Source organism: Elgaria multicarinata, chromosome 6 (genome assembly GCF_023053635.1).
Source record: "Elgaria multicarinata webbii isolate HBS135686 ecotype San Diego chromosome 6, rElgMul1.1.pri, whole genome shotgun sequence".
Taxonomy (NCBI): domain Eukaryota; kingdom Metazoa; phylum Chordata; class Lepidosauria; order Squamata; family Anguidae; genus Elgaria; species Elgaria multicarinata.
In genome coordinates, this window is record NC_086176.1 from 89,980,511 (window position 1) to 90,003,284 (window position 22,774).

The 22,774-nt window shown below is 41.0% G+C and overlaps 1 protein-coding gene across 1 annotated transcript in view; it reads right to left on the reverse strand.

Moving 5' to 3' along the window:
• ZSWIM6 (zinc finger SWIM-type containing 6) overlaps positions 1-22,774 on the reverse strand; it is a 107,817-nt gene that overhangs the window by 49,271 nt on the left and 35,772 nt on the right. The window contains exons 2-4 of the mRNA XM_063128032.1: positions 10,624-10,980; positions 4,204-4,352; positions 935-1,085 (exon numbers count right to left, since the gene is read on the reverse strand). Of these exons, the coding sequence (XP_062984102.1) occupies positions 935-1,085; positions 4,204-4,352; positions 10,624-10,980 (657 nt within the window). The remainder of the gene's footprint in view (positions 1-934; positions 1,086-4,203; positions 4,353-10,623; positions 10,981-22,774) is intronic.

Genomic DNA, 22,774 nt, shown 5'->3' on the forward strand with positions numbered 1-22,774 from the left:
AAAATAAAGCGCTCCCATTCCAAAATACATGACACACCAAAATAACACGAAGTGTGAATTACAACTGCGGCAGTTATTTCAGTTCCACTTTCCATTAAGGTAGATTAAGATACTCGTAACATACAAGCCCTAACTAAAAAAAAAAGAAGCGTCCAGCTTTACATTCCTCTGATTTTCAAACAGATGATCATACTTGTCCAGGACAAACTTCAGTACAAAGTTCAGCTGCTAGTACCAACTGAAGTACTTCATGCCAAAAATCCCTAATGCACACTTCACTGCTCTTGTATACATAAGACCATAAAGCATTTGTTTAAGGTGCTGAGCTAGCAGTCGAATTTGGAGAATGACCTGCCACCCGTCTGGGTCAATTAACCGTGTTCTCAGCTTCCTGTCTTCACAGCCCACAAACCCAAGTGCGGCACAAAATAGGAGTCATGTTATAGTCAAGCCCATGTAAACACACCCACTTGACTGAAGTAGGGACCTGGGTGAATACTATACCATGTGTCAAATTCAAGCAGAGGGCCACACAATTTCCCACACCAACTGAAAAACGATTACTGAAGCAGTATGTCCTTTCATAGACATTTTGGAATCAAGAGATAGGCAGAACTTAAGCACAAAGGTAAACATTTACTATTAATAGCTGCAGACCTAGCCCTTGTTAATACAATGGATTACTTATTACCTAGGAAGTGTTTATATTCCAGCTCTGACTATTAAACATTTCATGTAGTGGTTATTTTTGGCTGCATGTCCTTGGCTTTAGCAAAAATGCACTGGTCCTGCCCACGAAAACATAAGAGCCCAGGCTGCCATATTTCCCAGAGGCTAGCAACAGTTCTAAGCTCCGTTGACAAGAGCCAACGCCTCTCAAAACACTTACTGTTTGCTTCACTTCAAAATCAGCAATAAAGGTCTGTGCATTTACCTAGTTCATCCCAGAGCTGCCTATATTTGTCTGTCATTGCAGTTCCTTGTTGCCTCCAAAGCGACAGACGAGGGTCAGCCATGAACTGTTCTGTTATCAAGGTCAGCATTCGAGCACCATTTGAATCTCTCATCTTTAACATCTCTCGCACCTAGGATGGAAAATATCAATAAGGAACAAAGAACACATTACCCAAAAGAATGTAGCATGCTGTCAGGGATGCCACAGCAGCATCCTGCATTGCAGAGTCTGTACTGAGCAGCAGATTGGACGAGGTCACCCTTCCCTAACTGGGTGCCCTCTAGATACTTTAGACTTCAACTCCAGTCACCCCCAGCCAGCATGGCCAATGGTCAGGAATGCTGAAAGTTGCAGTCCAAAACATCTGGTGGGTGTCAGGTTGGGGAAGGCTGAACTAGATGATCTCTAAGATCCCTTCCAACTATGAAAAAAAATGGGAAGGAAATCACACTCACCAAAACGAGGAACTGCTGTAGATAAAAGCGACGTCAATGTAGGTATTATTAATGGAATAGCACATACTGTCAGTTTGTACCAGTTGGCGAGGAAATGGTTGCAAACTGACTTAAAAGTATGCAATTCATTAACAAGTGGGCACAATATAAGAGAGATTGGAAAAAATTGTTTCCTTATGAAGTTGTCAAAGTGATCTTCCTCCAGACCAAAATCTGTTGCTGTCAATTTACATGCAAAAGCAGCCAATCATGGCAAAATGAATGTTGTTTTTAACCTGTGTTTTAACCTGTTTAAAAGTGTTTTAACCTGTTGGGTGTTTTACTGTGGTTTTAATTTTTGTGAACCGCCCAGAGAGCTTCGGCTATTGGGCGGTATAAAAATGTAATAAATAAATAAATAAATAAATAAATAAAATGAATTGGGGTTTTTTTTTTTTACATGATCATAGTAATTGCCAGAGTAATTTACACAACATATTGGAAACAATCACAAAACACCCAAGTTTGAGAGAAATGGTTATGCAGTCTATGGGCCACTGCCACAATATAAAATATCAAGTCAATTCACATGGGGAGGGTGGGGCAGTAGTATATAGCATTTAATTCTAATAAACTGGATTTATGAATGTCTGAAATTAAAGGAATAAACCTTACAATATCTAAATTACTTTATGTTGCTACTCACATGCGAACTAATTTTTCTTTATGCGATTATGCTCCACAGATTACAAGATATTAGCAAATGTAGATGTGGGTTGTGATGTATTTTTCAAGTTTATTGTGTTTTTTAAGCATTAAAAAAATCAGGCCCCAAGTATTGGGAGGGGGGAACAATTTTAAAGTATGAAAGAAAAAAAGAACACCATAGTTTGAATCCTAAAGGCAATTCCAACCCATGCAAAACGGAGTCTGTTCGCTAATATATTCAAAGGTGGGGGATGATGAGAGTTGTAGGACAAAATACCTTGAGAGCCACAGATTGTCCAGCCCTACCCTATGAGCTCTGGAGATTTTACTGCTAATTTTAAAGAATGGATTGAAAGAGAAATGTAAGGACAGTGTCATCACTGACAGAGAACTGCTTAGCAGGGGCACAAACCAGCCATACAATTCTTGCCACGTCACCTTCAGTCCTAGCGTGCACTGAATTCTTCAGAGTTCACCAACTACACATAATTAGACGCCTTAGCAGTTTTATTGCTGTTAGTTTGCTGAACATGACAGGCGTCCTGTTTTGGTTGCAAGGCACAAACTAATCTGGTACATATCTGGTTTGACATTACATTATTTTGAAACCAGCAACCTGTAACTTACCTGCTCCAGATCCTTGCAATGAATTGTTCCCGTTTCAGGTTCCTAATCTGCTCTTGACCTCTGGCTTCAACATTCCGGTTTCAATCAAGTCAACTTTGCAGGTTTCGTATCTCACTACAAACGTTCTAATTATCACTACTAGTTTCTATTTCCAACATTTGATATAGTTCCAATATAAACCTGATAATGAAAGCATGGAACTGCATCAATCCAGCCTGTGGATGCCTGGATTCCCTCTGGGAACTTCACCACCTCCCCTCCCCAAGCTTGGGAGGCGACTTGGAGGCTACCGGAGGCTTTGGGAGGAGACAGAAGGAAGAATCTCCTTGTTATCTCTGTTGTCGGAGATAACAAGGGAATTTCCCTGGAGGAGCAGTGGAGGTGCACTCACGGGGAAGGCAAAGGACAAGCAAAGGCAATGTGAGCAGCTTCACCTGCCCTGCATCCTCTCCCCAGGCATTCTCCAATGGGAGAAGCCCCCTGCACAATGACACCAGTTCCTGGCCAATGAGGATCATCCACCAAGTAAGTCAGCTGGGGAAATAAACATGTCAGGGCCATGGCCCTTGATGACATTCAGCTACTGAGAGCTGTCTGGGTTGGTGGTCATCTGCCCTCACACCCTAATTATACCTGTCCACCCCTGAACTTCATGATCAAATTCACCAAATGGCATCTATTACAGCCACAAGACTGCCGTTACAGACTCTTCCTTTCAGCTACCCTGCATAAGCCACAGAGGCATTTGAAATGCAGTAGCCTAGGAAGAGAATCCCCATCTCACTCAGAGTTCTGCCATTCCCTATCTCAACTGAAAATCTACCCATGCTGGGATAGATTTATTTGGGGGTCTTAGAGCAAGGAGTGTCATGACTGAGCCACTGCTTTCAATATCAACTATCCCAAACATCTGGAACAAAAAAGCCCAGATCCTAAGGGCCAGCTATCTCACAATCCATTCTGGTTTCAGACTACATTTTCTCTATTAAAAATATATTTTTAAAAAATCTCACTTGGATATACTAATTCTTTACTGGCAGCTCAAAACATATGGAAAGTTATACATCAGGCTTCAAATTTCCAAGAGCTTTTTTTATTATTATTTAAATGTTTATGGGGCACACTGCACTGCATGCCTTCGTTTGAGTCATTAAAACACGTCACAGTCACGATTCTCTTGAAACAAATAGCTGGATTTTATTTTTGAAATTCTCTTTATTCCCCATTTAGCAGAGGGGGGGAGGGGGGCTTTACAAATATCGACACCAAACCACTCATAGGCTAAAGACAATTTGAGTCGTATTCCTCCACGGGATATAATTTACTAGTACAACCAAAACAATGTTCCAATAAGCATACAAGAACTTCACTGAGGAAGAAGCTGGCTGATTTGGAGGTAACCTGAATACAAAATGCAGACACGAGGAACGAGTGGGGTGGGGGGGGGGGGGAGAACCACAAACATTCCTTCCTACCTACCTTTGCAAAAAGCAAATTGAGCTGCTTCCCTGATCCATGGTATCCACCCTGGGAGAGAAAGAGTTTAACCTGTTCCTGGACTTGCTCTTCATCCAGATGCCAGCAATTTTCGTCATCTATGCTAGCGCCGGCTGTTGGGTCAGGGGCACCTACAAGCAGAGCAGGGGGGGAAATTACACAGAATACTGATTTTAATGACACGGGGTGGGGTGTAAAATCATTCGATCTATAAAAATTGTACAGTTATATTCTAATAACAACCTCTGTTGTAGTTGTAGTGGCGTATGTTGAATTCTAGCTGCTTGCACTATCCACTAAAATCGTTGCACACAGGTTGCTGTGATGGCACATGCATTGACTTTTAGCATACATCGCCAACTATTTGGTGTGTGGAAAAAGTCGATGCGTGCAAACAGCCTCAGAACATGGTTCCAACATCTAAAAGTCAACAATCCAGTACGTACTGACTGGACAGGGACTATTGCTCATTGGTAGAGTATATGTTTTGGTACGCAAGAGATCCCAGATCCAATCTACAGATTCTCAATTTATAAGGTTCTCACGTCTTAGAAAGATCTCTGTTCAAGACCTTAGGAAGCCAGTGTCATAACTTTGTAGGAGCCATGTCCTTATATTATTATTATTATTATTATTATTATTATTTATTTATTTATTTATTTATATAGCACCATCAATGTACATGGTGCTGTACAGAGTAAAACAGTAAATAGCAAGACCCTGCCGCATAGGCTTACATAAACTACCATAAGAAGAAAAGAGGAGCTTTTCTGGATTAGATCAGAGGCCTATCTAATCCAGCATTCTGCTCCCACTGTAGCCAACCCGATGCCTCTTTGGAAGCCCAAAAGCAGAACATGAGTTCAATAGCACCCTCTACTCATGTTCCCCAGCAACTGGTATTCAAAGACATGCTGGAGATAATATATAGCCATCATGACTAGTAGCCACTGATAGCCTTATCCTCCAAGAATTTGTCTAATCCCCTTTTAAAGCTATTCAGGTTGGCAGCCGCCATCACTGCATCTTGGGTAGCAAATTCCATAGTTTTAACTATGTACTGTGGGACGTTCTTACTTTTGTCTGTCCTTAATATCCCATTGTTCAGCTTCACTGGATGAACCTGGGCTCTATTATTATGAAAGGATTTCCCACTTTCTCCACACCATACACAATTTTATAGCTCTACCATGTCACGCTCTTACTCGCCTTTATCCAAAGCTAAACACTGCAATCTTTCTTTATAGCGGAGTTGCTCCAGCAACGGATCGTTTTGGTTGCCCTTCTCTGCATCTTTCCCATTCTACAATACCCTTGTTGAGGTGCAGTGACCAGAACTATACTTAGTATTCCAAATGTGATCACAATATATATTTGCAGGAAGGCATTATATTTGTATTTTTACCACTGATACGGATTAACACAGTTGGGATATTGACAGACTCTGGAGGAGACAAAGGAAATATACAAATTTGTCTTTATCTAATTAAGAAGGCTTTACAAGGTAATATGACTTTTTATAACTGGTAACTTTTCCCATCACGTCCAAACCTGGACAAAAACCTTTATTTAAATAATCTGATAATGGAGGCAATGTTTTTGCAGATACACTTTCAGCAATATTTTATTTGCCACATTTATATCCCACCCTTCCTCCAAGGACCTCAAGTTACTATATATGGGTCCTTACAACCACCCGGTTAGGTAGAGTAGGCAGAGCAGAGTGTGCGTGACTGACCCAATGTCTGCCCAATGAGCTTTTATGCAGAATGGAGATTTGAATATGAATTTCACTAGTCCTTATCAGACACTCTAAAACCACAGAGGAAAAATGCCTCCCAATGTAAGCTCTATCGTGCCATACTTTTTGATTTAAAAGGCTGTTACCATAGTTCTACACCAGCCTTCCCAACGCAGTGCTTTCTACATGTATTGGACAACAACATTCTCAGCCAGCATGGCCACTGTAGACCAACAACTCTGGAAGGTGCCAAGTTGGGAAGGCTATTCTATATATGGCGTTCCAACAATATACCCTAATACACACTTTCGGGATCAGGCAGGCTGAACTGTTGCACTTTCTGAGATGAACCTCTGCTTTGGATAATCAGACAACATTCCAAAGATACTTGATGCAGTTCCCTGTCTGAGGCTAAGCAGGTCTCAGCCTGGCTAGTACCTCTGTGGCAGACAGTATGGAAACTACATGCGCCAATCTTGGGAGGCAGATCAAGAAACCAGTGCCACAATTTAATGTCTTCAGTACTACACTAGCATGATTATTGCCATCTCTCGTCCTAGGCATTTTGTGATCATTCAGCAAATATTAGGATAGCTTTTATGCACCACTTTGCTGTTTATCCACATGTGTTTGAAACCAATGTGATTAAAATTGCTTATGTATACACATGCCATAGGGTTTTAAAAGATCTTTGTACTGGAAACTTAATTTTCTAGAAAATATTAGGTCCTTTAAGATGTTTGTAAGCAATCAATTTCAGCAGAACAACTATGGAAAACCCCAGAAAAGGAAGTAGTATCAGTATTTCAGCCAAGGTGCTCTAGATTTTGTTCTTGGAAGCAGCAAGATGATCTTTGAACCATATTGTAAATGGGGGAGGGGGGCTGAAGCTATGAGATTGTGACATAACAGCTCTGCTGAACTACACCAATGATCCAGCTAGCCCAGCCGTCTGTTCCCAATTGTGGCCAGCCCAGATGCTTCCAGGAAGCTCCCATGACAGCTGAGAAGCTGTCAGCATTCCTAAAGGTTTCATCTACATACCTCTCGGCTTCTCCAAGCTAGCCATCTCAGACTCAAGGGAACAAACAAATGTTCTCTAACGGCTAGCAGCTCACAGCACTGAGAACACACCCTTGATTTCTGCCCTGGAGGCAGTCAGACATGTGACATGCAATGGAAAACATTGGTTTTCCCTCACGCCCCTGATGGATTTCTAGCTCTGGCCCTAGTTATATCTTTACAGTTTCATGTGTACATTATGTTAAAAGGCTGGGGAATGTGCTGTGGGGCTTTGAGCTTTCCATGGTGAGTTGCCTAAAACCACACAGTGAATTCATGGCGAAGGGTGAGATTTGAACTGTGGGATTTCTTATGCAATTCAGTCTTCAGTGCCATTACATTAGCTCCAGGTGCTTTCCCATGACATCGGGGGTGTTCTTTCCAGTCAAATCAGTACACACTCTAACACCTCTATCAGATTAATCAAACAAACAAAAAATTAAGAAATTAATCTGTGCTTATTATTTTGTCCTGTTGACAGCTAGTCTTTGTTTGTTTTTTTGTTCTGGAAGACTGTTTCAAAGATATTTCAACTATTTCTACTTAGCTGTGAGGTATGTTGGGCAAGACACCTTCTCTCTGCCTGAATTCCAGGTGCATGTTTGAAACATTGTTTAAAATCCATCTTACACAAACATTGTTTTAAGTGACATAGGTCAATTAAGACTGCTGAGAACATCTCAACAGAACTACTAATGAAAAGCATATGTGACATCTTAGCCATCCTCGATCCAATTTGGCCAGTGCCATATTCACTTTACAAATGCTACAATATGAGAAAATCATTTGCCTTGGTTTACCCATTTTGAACATGGTCAAGCCGTGCTTTAAATCCAGGCTCACTGGTAAGGCTCTGTTATTTTAATCTTTTTTCTGCAAAGGAGTTCAAGCACAGAAGTGAAATAGCCCTGGTCAGCCTGAAAGCCTAGCTGCCTTATCAGCTACATGCATGACATTCAAATAATTTAAACAGCTGCAGCTGAATTAGTTCTCTACAGCCTTAGAAGGTCCACTTATATAAGCTACTGCCACATCTCAAACATTATGTAGCCCCCAGAAGTTCACTGGGATATGACACTACAGTTTACCAAACCAAAAGCAGAAACGATTTTTCACTTCAACACTGACTGGCTTTCGCAAGTTCTCTTATAAAAACTATGTGAAAAGTACATGGAGATGCAAAAGCTTCAACACCTCTAGCCCCGCAACTCTAGAATGGACCTAAGAGATTTAGAAGGTGACGAGGACTTCTTCAATGGAGTCTTTGTCACCTCTCTTTTAAATCTCCAATAGGTGACATGGAGACCACTTGAAACTGCCTCAGTAAGGCAACTGCTCCACGCAGTAAGCTGTCAACGTATACCAGTGCACCATGCAACATCACCATGTTGACTAAGACAACGTCGCCTTGCAGGACATGTTTGTATTTACAGAATAATTAAAACTGGGAGATACACAGTGGATCACCGAGTCCAACCCCCTTCTTTAAGACAGATGTGTCAAATTCAAATGGGTTGGAAGGTCAGCTTTGCCACCTCTCTCTCTCACACACACTCACACACACATACCAATTCTCTACCATCTAAGCCACTCCTGCATAGCACTGCAGTTTATCTTCCAAAATGCTCTGACACATCAAAACAACTCCCACATCAATGCTGCAAGCCTAAAGGTCTTTGCCATTCAAGTGCCCTTCAACCACAGACCAACAGATGCATGAAGATCATCTACCAGGGAGAAGGCACCCTGGTTATGGAAGGCCTGGTTTGCCTGGTGCCAATGCTCCAGTTGTGTCTGGAGCAAATAACTCTTCTTCATGATGAGAACTTTGGTATCCCTGCAAATAGTGCTACATGCTGAGCTTTCAGACAATGCTTTAGCAGTCTTCAAAGGGCAGCCTAGTGAGTCCTCATTTCAAGTCACTTCAGGTAACCTAAGAAAGACCTGAAAGCTGATTAATCAAACATACACTTTGAATTCTGAACCAACTACTGCTATCCAAATAAGATTTTACAGCCATCTTCTTCCAACACAAGGATGTCGAACACCCTAGGATCCTAGGTCCAAATTCCCCCCTGGATTGTCTGGGGACTGGATGATGTCGGGGGGTGGGGTTCTACCTCAAAGCCCCACCCCTCAAACCTCATTTGTTTTTTCTCCAAGCTCCTTCAAACACTGGCTGACTTGCCGGCTTCACCCAGCCCTCATCATGGAGAGATAACGAGGAATTCCTCCAACGGGTGAGGCTTGAAATCCTTGGGGTCTCCAAGGTCTGGATGGGGAACCTCTGCAAACTGAAGGTTCCCCATCCCTGCCCTAACTGTTTTTGGGTAAAGCTCAACCAGGCCTGCATTTTCTTTTCTTTTTCCCCACTAATTTATTCTATACATCATGGTTATTTGCTAAGTGAGTAGGCAAGGAGAGCTTTAACAACACTTTTGCTTCTTTCACAGTTCCATAACTCATGCAGGCTGTCATCTGAGTCCTCTTGAGAATAGGTCCCTAGCACTGTTACTAGAAGCCCAAGTGGCTTCTATAGCATGGAGTGTCTTATCAACTATGGCTGGCTCACCCACTTCTGGAGAGAGAGTCTAGTAATGAAGCACCATGCTCTGGTAACCTCCTGGCTGGATTACTGCAATAAATTATGCATGGAGCTGCTCTTGAAGACTGTTTGGAAGTTTCAATTACTACAGAATATGGTTGCCAGAATTTTGATTCGTGAGCCTGACTCACTCATATCACACCAACATTTTTTTTAAAAAAAATACTTCATTGGCTACCTGTTTGTTTCCAAGTCTAATTCAAAGCACTAAATACTTACCTTAAACCCCTAAATACTTTTTTTAAAAGCACCTACTCTGAAGGAAGAGGGCTTTCTTGGCAGTGGCACTGGTTTTGGAATACCCTTCCAAAAGAGGTTTGCCTGGCACCCACACTGCTACCATATAGGCACCAGGGACATTTTATTTACCCAAACATAAATACATTTTACTGATTTAATTGTGCAAGTTTTAGTTGTTGTTTTTAAAGTTTTGCCTGTTTACTGATTTATGCTGTAAACACACCTGTAGATATCATCCTTTCTTGTCAGTTGTTTTTGTTTTGTTTTACACAAGAGCTGTTTAAAAACGTATTACTGGATGCCTCTAACCATGTTAGGTCGTCATCATTTAGGACCTCTGACAATGTGGCTGAGCCAAGCATTGTTTTCCATGGAAACATGTCAATGGTAGTATTAGCCACATCACTGGACGATTCAGAGTACTGCCTCCCCGTTCTAAGCATCTGAATAGTAACTGAATGCATCCTTTGTTTTTCCTCTGACAACTCCAGCTTTCCTACATCTCACATAATCCAACATGTATATTTTCTCCCACTATTGCCTGAGCTTATTATGGTCCTTCCTAAAACAATGAGCGGTCTTCCTCACTATCTGCTTTCAATCTGCATGGGCTAGTTAATGGACACAAGTGAAAGGCATCTGCAGCAGCTTTAGATTCATTTGCAGCAAAAACAAGTAAGACAGTCCAGCACACCTCCACAGACACATCAGTAAACCTGAACCAGTAAGTACATTCTTGAGCAAAGTAACTCACCATGAACTTGATTGATCTCCGAATTTTGAGAAAGGATTTCATCTGCTAGCTTCTGAGCAGTTGGCAAAACTTCTGTATGGTGCACTGTGATCAAATACTGTACAAACTTTTGTAGTTGGTCTCTGTTCATTTGAAAGAGAGTCTCTGAAATGGGAAGATGCAGTTTGACCTGATCTGGCTTGCGGATCCGGTATAAAGAAAGTGCCACGACGTGGGCACAGTAAAATATGTCTTTGTTTCCACAGCTACAGGTCACTGAGGTAATCTTGCAACGATCAAAGCTGATAGCTACATTGCAAACAGTTTCTGGCTCCGATTGCACCGCAGGCTCGGTCACTGTGCCACTCAGGTGGAAACCTGTACATTAAGAAGTTTAAAAAAGAACAATTTAGTGAAGTGTTTATGATTGCCATTTTAGTCAGTAAAGTAGAATGCAGTTTTAAACAGAGATCATTTTAGATGGCAACTGTGGTCTTCAGCAGGAGCCACTAAAAATCACCCAAAAGAACATTGTGAGTATAAATAGTTTCACACATACAAAGTGGTAATTGTGGTAGATGACGGCTACAGAAAAAAACAGGAAATAGACTGAACACACCAGTACACTAAATCTCCATTACTTTACAACTTTCACAGCAGTACATTTTCCAGCAACACAGCCTACAAACACTAGTTAGAAGCTTCCATCAATGGAATCTGTCAAAACTTCATGGCTTTAAATAAATAAAAAGGGAGTATTCAAGGCTGTGTTCACATGAGCAAAGTTCAAACAATATTCACTGCTTCTGCAGGGGTTATACAAGTAAGGTGGACCTTATGTCTTCATCACCATGAAATGGCTCCCATTGAGGATGTGGTTAGTCATATAATGATTGCCACGGGGCCCTGGCCAGTCAAAAGACAAGTAATTCATCAAGCAACTGAGTACAAGGAGAGGAAGAGTCTGAACTCCAAAGCTAATCTACATATTTGATCCCACAGAAGCACAACAATATATACATTTAAGATAGCAATCCTATGCGTGCTTCCATGGAACTCAGTACAAATTACTTCTGAGTAGACCTACATAGAGTTGCTGCACTCCTATCCATATGCATGCATCTTTCTCCACCCACAAAGGAAAGGAAAATGCCCCCAGTTCCAAAAGGAAAGAAAACATTTTCCCAATTCAACTCCACCCTAATGAGATAAAGGGTTGGGGGGGGGGAGTGCAAGGCTGGAGACTAGGAAGAGGGGAGTGGGGGGAGTGAGTGCAAAGGGGAAAGGACTGTGTGGGTAGTACAAAACTGAGTGGGACCATAAAGAAACTCTTTCCTTCACTTCCTGCCTGCCAATCAACTGAACAGTGGCAGGTTCAGGAACACAAAGGAGAACCTGGTTCTCTAACATTTTCCAATTTTAAAAAAAATAAAAACAAATATTTGAAGGAAGCAGGGAGTGGAGAGCTTTGCGGACACCAGGTCTCTGCAGACACTGTGTTGGGGAGCACTGACCTATACAATGTGAGCAGACCTTGAAATACAAAACACAATCTTTAAAAAGTCATGTGGCCATGTTGTATTTAGACACTGTTCCCTTAAGGAATGCATATGCAGTCCAAATGGGCAGATTGTTACAGAGCATTCTTTTACCACATACAAGTTTTACTCTTCATAGGACTGTATTCACTTTTCATGGATCTTCTGCCTGTCCCAATGCTGCCACTGTCTTTTGATATAAAAAGACACACACTACACTATCAGCACTCTTGTAGGACTGTTACCATTTCAGAACATATGTGGCAGCGGGGCATGTCACACGTATGAATGTTCTTCCATGTAGAAGGGGAATTCTCTGCATGCAGAAAATTAGCGTGTGGTGGGAGGATTTTTAGCCTAGCCTTCTCTGACGTGCTACCCGCCTTTCTATGTGTGTTTCTTTTGTGGGAAAAACACTCAAATATATCATCCTCTATCTCTGCCTTCCCCAGTAAGATGCATGGATCTCCAGCATTTTTACACGGAATACTAACAGAACCACCAACTGATCACAAAAGCCACCTGTGAATCCCAAGGTGTCCTATGATTTGATGGTTGTTTTGGAATCCCTTGTAGAGCCATGAAGATTTGTGAGAATCCATGTTTGTGTGTCATGGCAACTTTGGCAAGCACTGAATATGTGAATTTAGTGTGCAGTCTATAGACACGAATGTAAGCTTCAATCTGATAGAGGTTTTGGGATGGCCCTATCTAAAGATCATGCAAATTCAAGAGAATCTATTTTAATTCTAAAAAAACCCCTTTATCGAGATGTATAAAATACAGGAGGGAGGGAGGGAGAGGAATGACTGCCCCAAAAGTTTGAGAATCTGCGCTCAATTTGCAATATGAAATGGTGCAATCCAGAAAAGCCAGTAAACAATGCTTTTGCTGAACATTCAGTACACTTTTAAAGTAGATTGCAGGTTTGTCTATGGTCGTAGTTATGTATTAAAGGGTGTTTCAGATAAAACCAGTCACAGAACCAACAAGACTGTTGAACCAAAGATTAGATAAAAGTAGTATCAAATTTGCACATCCAAAGCACTGCACAACACAAGATTGATGCAAGGAAGAAATTTTGGGTGCGTCTTATTAGCAAACATTGTTAACAGTGTGAAAGGCAAGGTAAACATGGAAAGGAAACACTGAAGAGGAATAAAGCACTTCATGCTGATCCATGATGCATGAACTCATTTTGGAGTGAAACCCATTCTTTACCTGCTAAAAGCCTGATTTATTTCCCGAATAAATTCAACAAGTAATTACCTATTTACTATAATAATTCAATAAACCAAGACCGCCTTCATAGAGAAGGCCTATCCAGTGGAATTTTAGGGTGCTTTTAGTATGTTTTTAGGAAGTTTGAACAATGTATATTGTGTTTTGATTAATATTTTATGTATTTTATACTTGCTCCCCGCCTCGATTAGGATGGAGAGATGGGTTAGAAATGATTTATTATTATTGTTATTGTTGCTGTTATTATTATTATTGGAGAAACATAAGCCTTAATAGGCAATGCATAATAATTGGGAAATCAGCTTCCCCCCCCCTTTTTTTTACTGAAATCTACTCGTTTTAGCCTTTAATACAGTTTTAATATGAATTCAGTAGCTTACATCTTGACTTTTCCTTCCACAAAGAGGAAGCTCCTCCCAGTTTGGAAGAGTCTTTGATCCAACGGAGGCTCCCACTGACTGAGGTAATGGGGAGAGGAGGCAGTTTTATCCAATTCCCCCTGTAACTCCCATGTTTTTCCAGAGAGCCCTCTAATCCTCTGGAGCAAGTTTTGAGAGGAGGCAGAGGGAATCAGTGAAGATAGCTTTCCTCTTCCACCAGCAGGAGCACCCCGTGAGCAGACTTCCATTCATGGGATCCCAGGATCCAAGCTTGTGGATTAAGAGACCATTTGGGATTGTGATGTGCTCCAACAGCAAACAGATGCTGCCATTCCTCCAACCATGAGGATACTGCATTGTTCTGTATTTCAATGAATCAAAACATAAATAAGGGGATCATACATGCGCATAGAACACCAAAGAGCTCTCTGCAGTATGGTTTGTAACGACTACCAACTACTCCAATACTGGAATGACCGCAAGCAGGAAGAAATGCAGACATCAGGGCATAAAAACAAATACAGAAACAACAGTCAACTTGCTAGACATTATGGAGGGAATTTCATATGGATTTTTACTTCCGGCCATTACCCTTCCTTCAGCAGAATTTATTATTTACTGTAATCTCAGGTAATAAGGACACAAGTTTCCAGGCAAGGCAGCAATAAAATGCCACAAAAAGCCACAGCTGTGAACGGTTCCAGGATGAGGAGCAGGGATGGTCACACTACACTGACTCTGACCTCAAAATTCCAACTGAGTGTCTAGAAATACAGACACACAGTCAGTGGCGTGCCTAGCACTGTGGTCAGGCAATCCTGAACATAGCTCTGAAGGGACCCAAGCACTGACACACCACAAACCAGGAGCACAGACGATAAGAGCTAGACAGCCAGTCAGAAAGGAAACAAGGGAAAACGTCTGAGGTTAAAATGAGATTTGTCTGAGACAGGATTTTCTGCTCCCATTAGTACCAGATGCATCCTTAACCCTAACTGAGATCAGAATAGAAAGCCAAGCAATGTATGGTGTGTGATTTTTGCCAGAACACCCATAATGTTTTGATAGTACCCTGCACCCATCTGTTACTCTCAACTTCCACCTGATAAGATTTCACATACTAGTTGTTATTATGCTATTAGTACATACCACAAGCTTAGCCACTGGCTGGAAAAAAATCTTAATAAAACCAGTATATGTACCCAGAATTTGGCTCCTGTCTCTTCAAATCTGAAACTATATTTGAAGAATAAAATCAAAAAAAAGAAAAGAAAAAAGACACTCCTGTCTGGGCCCATAGATTTCAATACCTTTTTCTTCTACCCAAATACACAGTTAAGACTACCGGGCACCCCTTTACTACAAAATAAAAGGACATTCAACACTATAAACCCAAGCAGGTTTTCCAATAAACTTGTCACAGCACTACACACACCAATTTCTTGCAAAAGTGTGTACGTTTGTTTTCAAGAGGCAAAGGTCAAGGTTTACTGGTTAGGTCCCTTCACCCGAGTAAAGAAATTCTGCAATTTCACCAACAGCTTCCAGTTTAAAACTGTACCACAAGAGCACTTAATTGAAGACAGGCAGAGCAATCCTACAGTCCATGAGAGTGCTTTTTTGTTTGTTTGTTTTTGGATTTCCCCCCTCCCAAAGACTGTAGACACCCCTGCGACTTCAGGAGGGGTCTCTGGGTTGTGATCCCACTCACTCCCCCACACAGGAAGAACTGCAGCAGCTACTTCCTGAGGATATAAAAGTGACTTTGGGTAAGTAAAAAGGTGGCATTCCACTGGGCAAAGAAGGGAGGGGAGGCCAGGATCCACAGGATCCTGTGGACTTTCAAAAGCCCATCTAGAGGAAAAAACAAGAAAAAGGGCAGAGAAGAGCAAATCTCCCCCGTTGCTCCTTCTGTTTTGCCCACAGATCGTTGGATATTTGGAGCACTCCAACAATGGAGTGCTCCTTCAAAGGGCATAGGATCGTATCCTAAGAAGCACTCAGAAATTTCTAGAAGCAGGAGCGATAGCAATTGGGCGGCATTGAGAAGGAAAGGAAAGCTCCACGCTTTTAGGCTGACTGTCTAAATCTTAATATTGTGCACAACAATATGCATGACCTTGATCTCAGGTTTTTACACTAATGTATTCTTTTATGAAGAAAAATTGGCTTTAATGCAATGTGTTTTACAGATAGTGCACGTAGAGGCTTGAACATGTTTGAAATTCAAATTTCACTTTCAAAGGTTAAAAAATGTAGCCAAAAATTTTAAACATCTGATTTGATTTCTCCCTGCATTCCCATTTGTTATCCAAACAATTCTTTGTTTCTTTCATGTCTTGCTGAAGCTTTGCTCTGTTCCAGTGGGACATTAAAGGTGAACAATTTCACCCGAACCATTTACACACACACACACACACACACTCCTGTCCAAAATTATTGGGTTACAGACAGAAAGATAAAGTACAGTTAAGGAGAAATGTTCATCCCCATCCCCATCCCCACTTGTTTGCTGGACAACCCTAAAAGGCATTCAATTAAACATGTTCCCCTTTGATTCACTTTTAAACATTATTCCATTTGCTTCTTATAAATTCAGGGAACCAAAGATTGTTTCCTTTTCAGCGTTTTTAGATTAGCTATGCTGAAAATTTTGAAGATTTATGTCTCTACATGAGTAATTAATTTATTTCCCAAATAATATCACTCTTCCTCTTCCCTACAATATTTTAAATTTTTCCTAATCCAGGGATAAACAGAAGCAAGGGCAACACTTGACGACTGAAGGACTTGCTCTGACTTGCTAGTTTTCTATGTGTCGGGAACTTTTGTAATGAGGAGCATATAGTCATCTGATCCCCCACCTACAGTCTTAAGCCACAAAGCTCAGACATTGCTTTGCCACCTCAGTGAGAATTAGAACGTAAGAAGAGCCATGCTGGATCAAACCATGGGTCCACCTAGTCCAGCACTCCACTCACGCAGTGGCCAACCAGCTGTTGACCAGGAACCCATATGCAGGACACGTGTGCAAGAGCACCCTCCGATCCATGTTCCCCAGCAACTGGTGTACATAGGCTTACTACCTCTGCTACTGAAGGTAGCACATGGCTATCAGGACTAGTAGCTATGGACAGACTTCAGGAATTTATCCAACCCTCCCTTAAAGCCATCCAAACTAGGCCGTTGTCTTGATATTCCCAATGTCTGGCCCAATGCAGCGTCTGCCTCCTAATGCTCCACCACCATTGCCCCCTGCCCCATGTAAGAGAATGGAACTGTTTCACTTGCATGAGGGAGAGGTAAAAAACAAAACACCCTGCACTGGCTGGGAGGGAAGCACACCCCACCACCAAGGATCCTTTGCCCCAAGGGTCCTTGGCAGAGGATAGGTTGCTCCTGCAGCCATTTTTTTTTTTTAAGCATTGCAGCTTTTTCCCTCTATGCAAGTGAACAAACAAATTTCTCCACTGCTTTCATGGAAAGCAAGGGTATACTTGTTTTTCTCTCTCTAACCCGTGTGTGTAAGTGTGCGTGCAACCGTTCTCTATCTTATGTGTGTGCATGCACTCTCTCTCTCTGGTGCTAAAAGGATGGAACCAAAAGGCTGGGGATCCTACTATACTCTAAATGGAGTTGTATATTTAGGTTCCTCCTACTACAATCCCTTATCTCACTTTTCCTGTTTATGTAGTAGGAGAAGCCTGTCTTTACTGATAAGAGCTGTGGAAGACATTAAGAGACTCAAACATTTCCTTTGTTTCCTTCTTCTAGACTCACCATTTGGTTGCAAACTTACAACAGATGCCATACAAAGCTACCTTACTCTCTAGGAAATGGAAAAAACATTTGTTGAAATCCTTGTTCGTAACTACAAATTTTGTGCCATTTCCAATTTAACCATGATAGATGGATCAGATATTAAGCCAGCCTGTTTCCCCAACCTATTAATATACATAAAGCAAGAAAGAAAATTCAACATTTAAAACAAACAAACACATCTCCGCTCATATGCGCCTTTAAAAAATTAGAGGCCTCCTCAACAGATGGGTATTCATTTGACAGTGACAGGACTGTAGCCTGTAATAGCCACTGAATGGGAAAACACATGCCGGTCCATTTTCCAGTACAAATTCCACTGCAGCTTCTCTCCTTGCAAAACAGACTATTCGTAACCACCACTGCCTGCCAGTTTCTCTTATTGCAACATTAACAAACGCCTGGGTTCATAGTAATAATTTGAATTTAATACATAGTAACAGATGAGCAATCCTCTTTATAAATCAATTCCCCCCCACACACACACATACACAAAAAGGAGCTCTCAAATGCGCTTCCATTAAAAGCACATCTCAGCACATCCTGCTGGCTGTGGTTACCAGAACGCACCCCCCACTCCTCATCTTCCTTCAGTCTCTTGTGGACTATACAGCATAAATTAGCTATTCATTACATGTGAAGGAGTCACAGATAAAGCTGCACCCTGCTGAGGAAGACTGCTACTTTACATGTCAATTTCAGAACGAAAGCATCTGCTACTTTACTAATATGTATATTTAAAGCTGCCGCAGATTATATGCTGTTCATTGCCTGTTTGTTCAGATATTATGAACTCCTAAGTTGCATTGCTCAAAATTATTCCCTCTGAGGCCTCCATTTCCTGGTATGTTTTGTAATATAGCCCCCCCCCCCTCCCATGAGTAACGTGCACTTTAGGATGGCAGTCAACATACTTTAGATGAGCTAACCAACTGAGTTAACATGTGCTTGTACATTTAATTATTAGTATCTTGAATAGTAACAAAATTCCATCCATAGTATAAACAAAAGTCAGCCAATTTACATTACAAATACCTGACAAACTGAACATAGAAATATTATTCAGAGACCAAAAAACCTAATACAAAAGCATAAGGTTATATACAAACCAATCACCCAGATACAAGGCAGAAGAAATTTCTATTACCACCAAATGAATGGAAAAAAACAATCATTTTACAGTTATAGGCACCCTACAGCTAAAAACTGGAAACTCATCCTTTGCATTCTTGCTTTTATTCCCATATGCATAGTGTTGCATTATGTTGGTAGGAAACTAAATAGGAAGGATTGACTCACAGAAAGTATTGGTAACTCTGCTAAATTGTTCTTGTGCCAGAAAGATGAATGCATCAACAACAACAACAAAAAAGGTGGGGGGGGGGGAGAAAGAAAGACACCGCCAGTAACACTCCAGCGTTCCCATCTTCTTAAAACTATTAGTATTATGCACAAAGCTATTTCAAAGCTTACCAAGTTATATTTCTAGAGGGCCCATCTTAATTCCTATAATCTAAGGACATTGGGGCAATTTTAAAAAGGTGTTTAGCACAAGCAATGGACTGGTGCCTATTGCAAAGATCTAATCTGGAAGCAAACTCCATAAAACATCTCAAAGTGATGTAGGAACCTTGTCCTGCATTGCCCTGCAGGGTTGCTTCATTGCCATGAAGTATCCAGCATCTCAGGGCTCCAAACTAAGACAATTATTGGTGTTTACGCAGTGTGCTACTGCAGCAAATTTAGCTGCACAATACCATTAAGGAACAATAGCAGTGTCTCAGAGTAGAAGTCAGAATCCACTATTGTAGTTACAGGCAGGATAAACTAATAAAAGCCACATACTCGATATTAACATAGCAATAGTAGTGAGAAAATGCCTGTTTAAAAACATTTCACTACTTTGATTTCAAAGGAAATCTAAATGCAAAAGAACACACACACACTTACTTTAAAGATGGAACTTGCATACAATAGAAAATTACTTGTAGAGATTGCTGGGACAACAATTTACTGCCTTATTTTTTGCCAAATAAGTTTATTGTTTGGGGATTGCCCTCTCAGGTTCCCTTCTACATGTCAAGAAGTATTGCCTACTCCAGTAAAAGACGAAACCCTCAGGTAAGATCATTTGAGCATCTAACTTAAATGTTCTGTGAAACGGTGTACACGGATATCAGTGTCCCTCCAATCCAACCTCACTGAGTATCACTAATGTCTGGAAACCGTTTCTTGTGATAGGAATACAGCATATGATATTCTAAGGACTGTCACAAAGAGGAGGGAGGGAGTGAGAGATGATCCACTGGTTTAGACAAGGGGTTATGAACAATCTTCATGTTTCTTCAAAGGAAATGTAACTGCCTTTAATATCACTTAAAGCTGCCAGTATTTTGAGAAGTGCCCAATCTGCAATCCAAGCACACAGATGTGCACACACATGTACACACCAGCACTGGCCCACATTCACTGAGTTCCATTAGAAACTCTCAACTACTTATTGACTGTATAACCCAGAGAGCTTCGGCTATGAGGCGGTATATAAATGTAATAAATAAATAAATAAATAACAACAACAACAACAACAACAATGATAACAACAACAACAGCATATTAATGACAGTAGTACATAGCACTGATGTAGCAGGTCAAATTTTATTTACATTCTTTCATTAATTCTTACAATGGTCCTGTGACGTAGGCCAACATTACCCACAGACTGATAAAGATATATTAGTGGTTTGCCTAATGCTGGCTACTGTAGTCTAGGCTGAGGCAAGGTTTCATCTGAAGAATATAAACAGGATATATAGATTAAGCAACTGTTAAAGGGGGGTTAGACAAATTCATGGAGGATAATGGCTACTAGTCATGATGGCTATGTGGTACTTCCAGTATCAAAGGCAGTAAGCCTGTATACACCAATTTCTGGGGAACATTGGTGAGAGGGTGCTGTTGCATTGTGTGCTGCTTGGGAGTCCCTGGTCAACAACTGGCTGGTCACCGTGTGAACAGGATGCTGGTATAGATGGACCCTTGGTCTGATTCAGCATGGTTCTTATGTTTTTAACTGATAAAAGTAACTGTGCGAATAACAAATTCAAAGGCCCTTCCCTCATGTACTCAAAGCAGCTTTGGAAGGCAACCGGGGGGGGGGGGAATGATGTGGAGAATAGGAAGGGAAAGGTGTGCTTAATCTGTTGCAAAACACATGTTTAGAGCCCACATGCATACATAACCCCCTCTTCTCTGCTTCATCACACCACCACCCCATGCTGCTTTTGTGGGCGGGTGGGTGGATGGGACCACAGTACGTATGTAACATGTGTTGGTATGTTTGCTTATAATGTCTTGTTGGCCGCAGCTATTATATGCCACACCATGCTTTGCATTTCACAAAATGAGCTTATGGAATTAATAAAGAACTGGTGAAGACATTATAGATAGGGAATGTTCTGGTGCTACTAAATGGCAGCTATGATTTGCAGCTAACATACTGGAATAACTAGTTCACAAATTGTACCAGTGCTTCATGTTAATCAAGCACTAAGGCTGCCTGCCTCCTTCAAAAGGGCAATATGCAAGTCTATTTACTGAGCCAGAATGATTTAAAATACAACCTTTTAACAGTTGCTTAATCTATATCTACACACACACACACACACACACACAACTAGGCCTGGAGTAATTATCTTGATTTTGACCAAAATCACATCTGTTTGTGTGTAAGTAAATACAATCTGACAGCAATTGGGTTCATCTATCAGAAAGAATCAACTGCAACCTTAATAAGCATTATTTGCATTTTGCACAATGGCGTATTTGCAACTGCAGTGATAATTTAGACGCATGTGCTGTGCTTAAAATTTAAGGTGTTTAAAGCCACAAAGCACAATGTATTCCATTTGGACAATTCTATGCCCAGATCATGTAATGTCAAACATTACTATCTGGTTACAGTGCTTTTTACAAAAACAGTAACTGTGCATACATTTCTGGAGCTGCTATAGCCAAAATTTATAAATGGCTTCATTTGGTATTGCTAACATTGTTTAAGATAAATAAAACTATTTAACTGGTCTGAAGACCTTTCCATTTTTATTACAGATGAAATTTTACTGTGGGAGAAATAGCCATTGGTGTCGTCCACATTGGTGTCTTCCACATGGGAGGGGTAAATAGATGAAAATGGACAGTAAGGTTTATATAACATTATCTGGTTAAATTCAAACTAAACACATATGCTCTATTCTATTTCTAGGCAAAGATTCCCAGTGTGTATCCTCACATTGATTCAAAATAACATTATGAAAGGAAATACACACCTAGCTTAGTAAGACATGCACAGTAAGACGTAAGGGGAAAATGCATACAGTTTCATTGGAGACCAATTGTGACTAGGGATAAACACAGTGATTTCCAAGATTAGAAGCTCTCCTGCAATTCTAGCAAGATTCAATATAGTAAGTAAGGTTGAATAGTGGGTTCATAGTTGCTGCCAAAATAGTTAAAGGACATCCAATGTTTATCTTTTCCTATAACTAGCATACCGATCAAGGTCCATGAAGAAATCAAACAAATGCCTTTTGTGAATGAATAGAATTGACTGTATAGGGGTGCTTGGGAATAGTCTACTCAAAAGAGTAGTGTTTGGAGTCCTCACCAATGATCAAGAAACTACTACAATCCTCCACTGAATACAGAAAAAGGTTTGAGAGGCATATAGCAATTTCGTCATCCATCAGCCACCGGACCCAAGAGCCACTGGGAGGCTGCAGCTCCTGATTTCCAGAAAGATCATGGCAAGGGGAAAACCAACGTGCCCCCATCCACCTGCCAGAGAATGAGCACTGGAGAAAATGAAATTTAATAGGGATAAATGCCAAGTTCTACATCTAGGAAAAAGAAACCAAATGCACAGTTACATGATGGGGAATACTTGGCTCAGCATACTACAAATGAGAAGGATCTTGGAATTGTTGTAGATCACAAGCTGAATATGAGCGAAGAGTGCAATATAGCTTCAAGAAAAAGCAAATGCTATTTTCAGCTGCATTAATAGAAGTATAGCTTCCAAATTGCGCAAGGTACTGGCTCCCCGCTATTCGGCACTGGTTAGGCCTCATCTGGAGTATTGCACCCAGTTCTGGGCACCACACTTCAAGAAGGATGCAGACAAGCTGGAGCATGTTC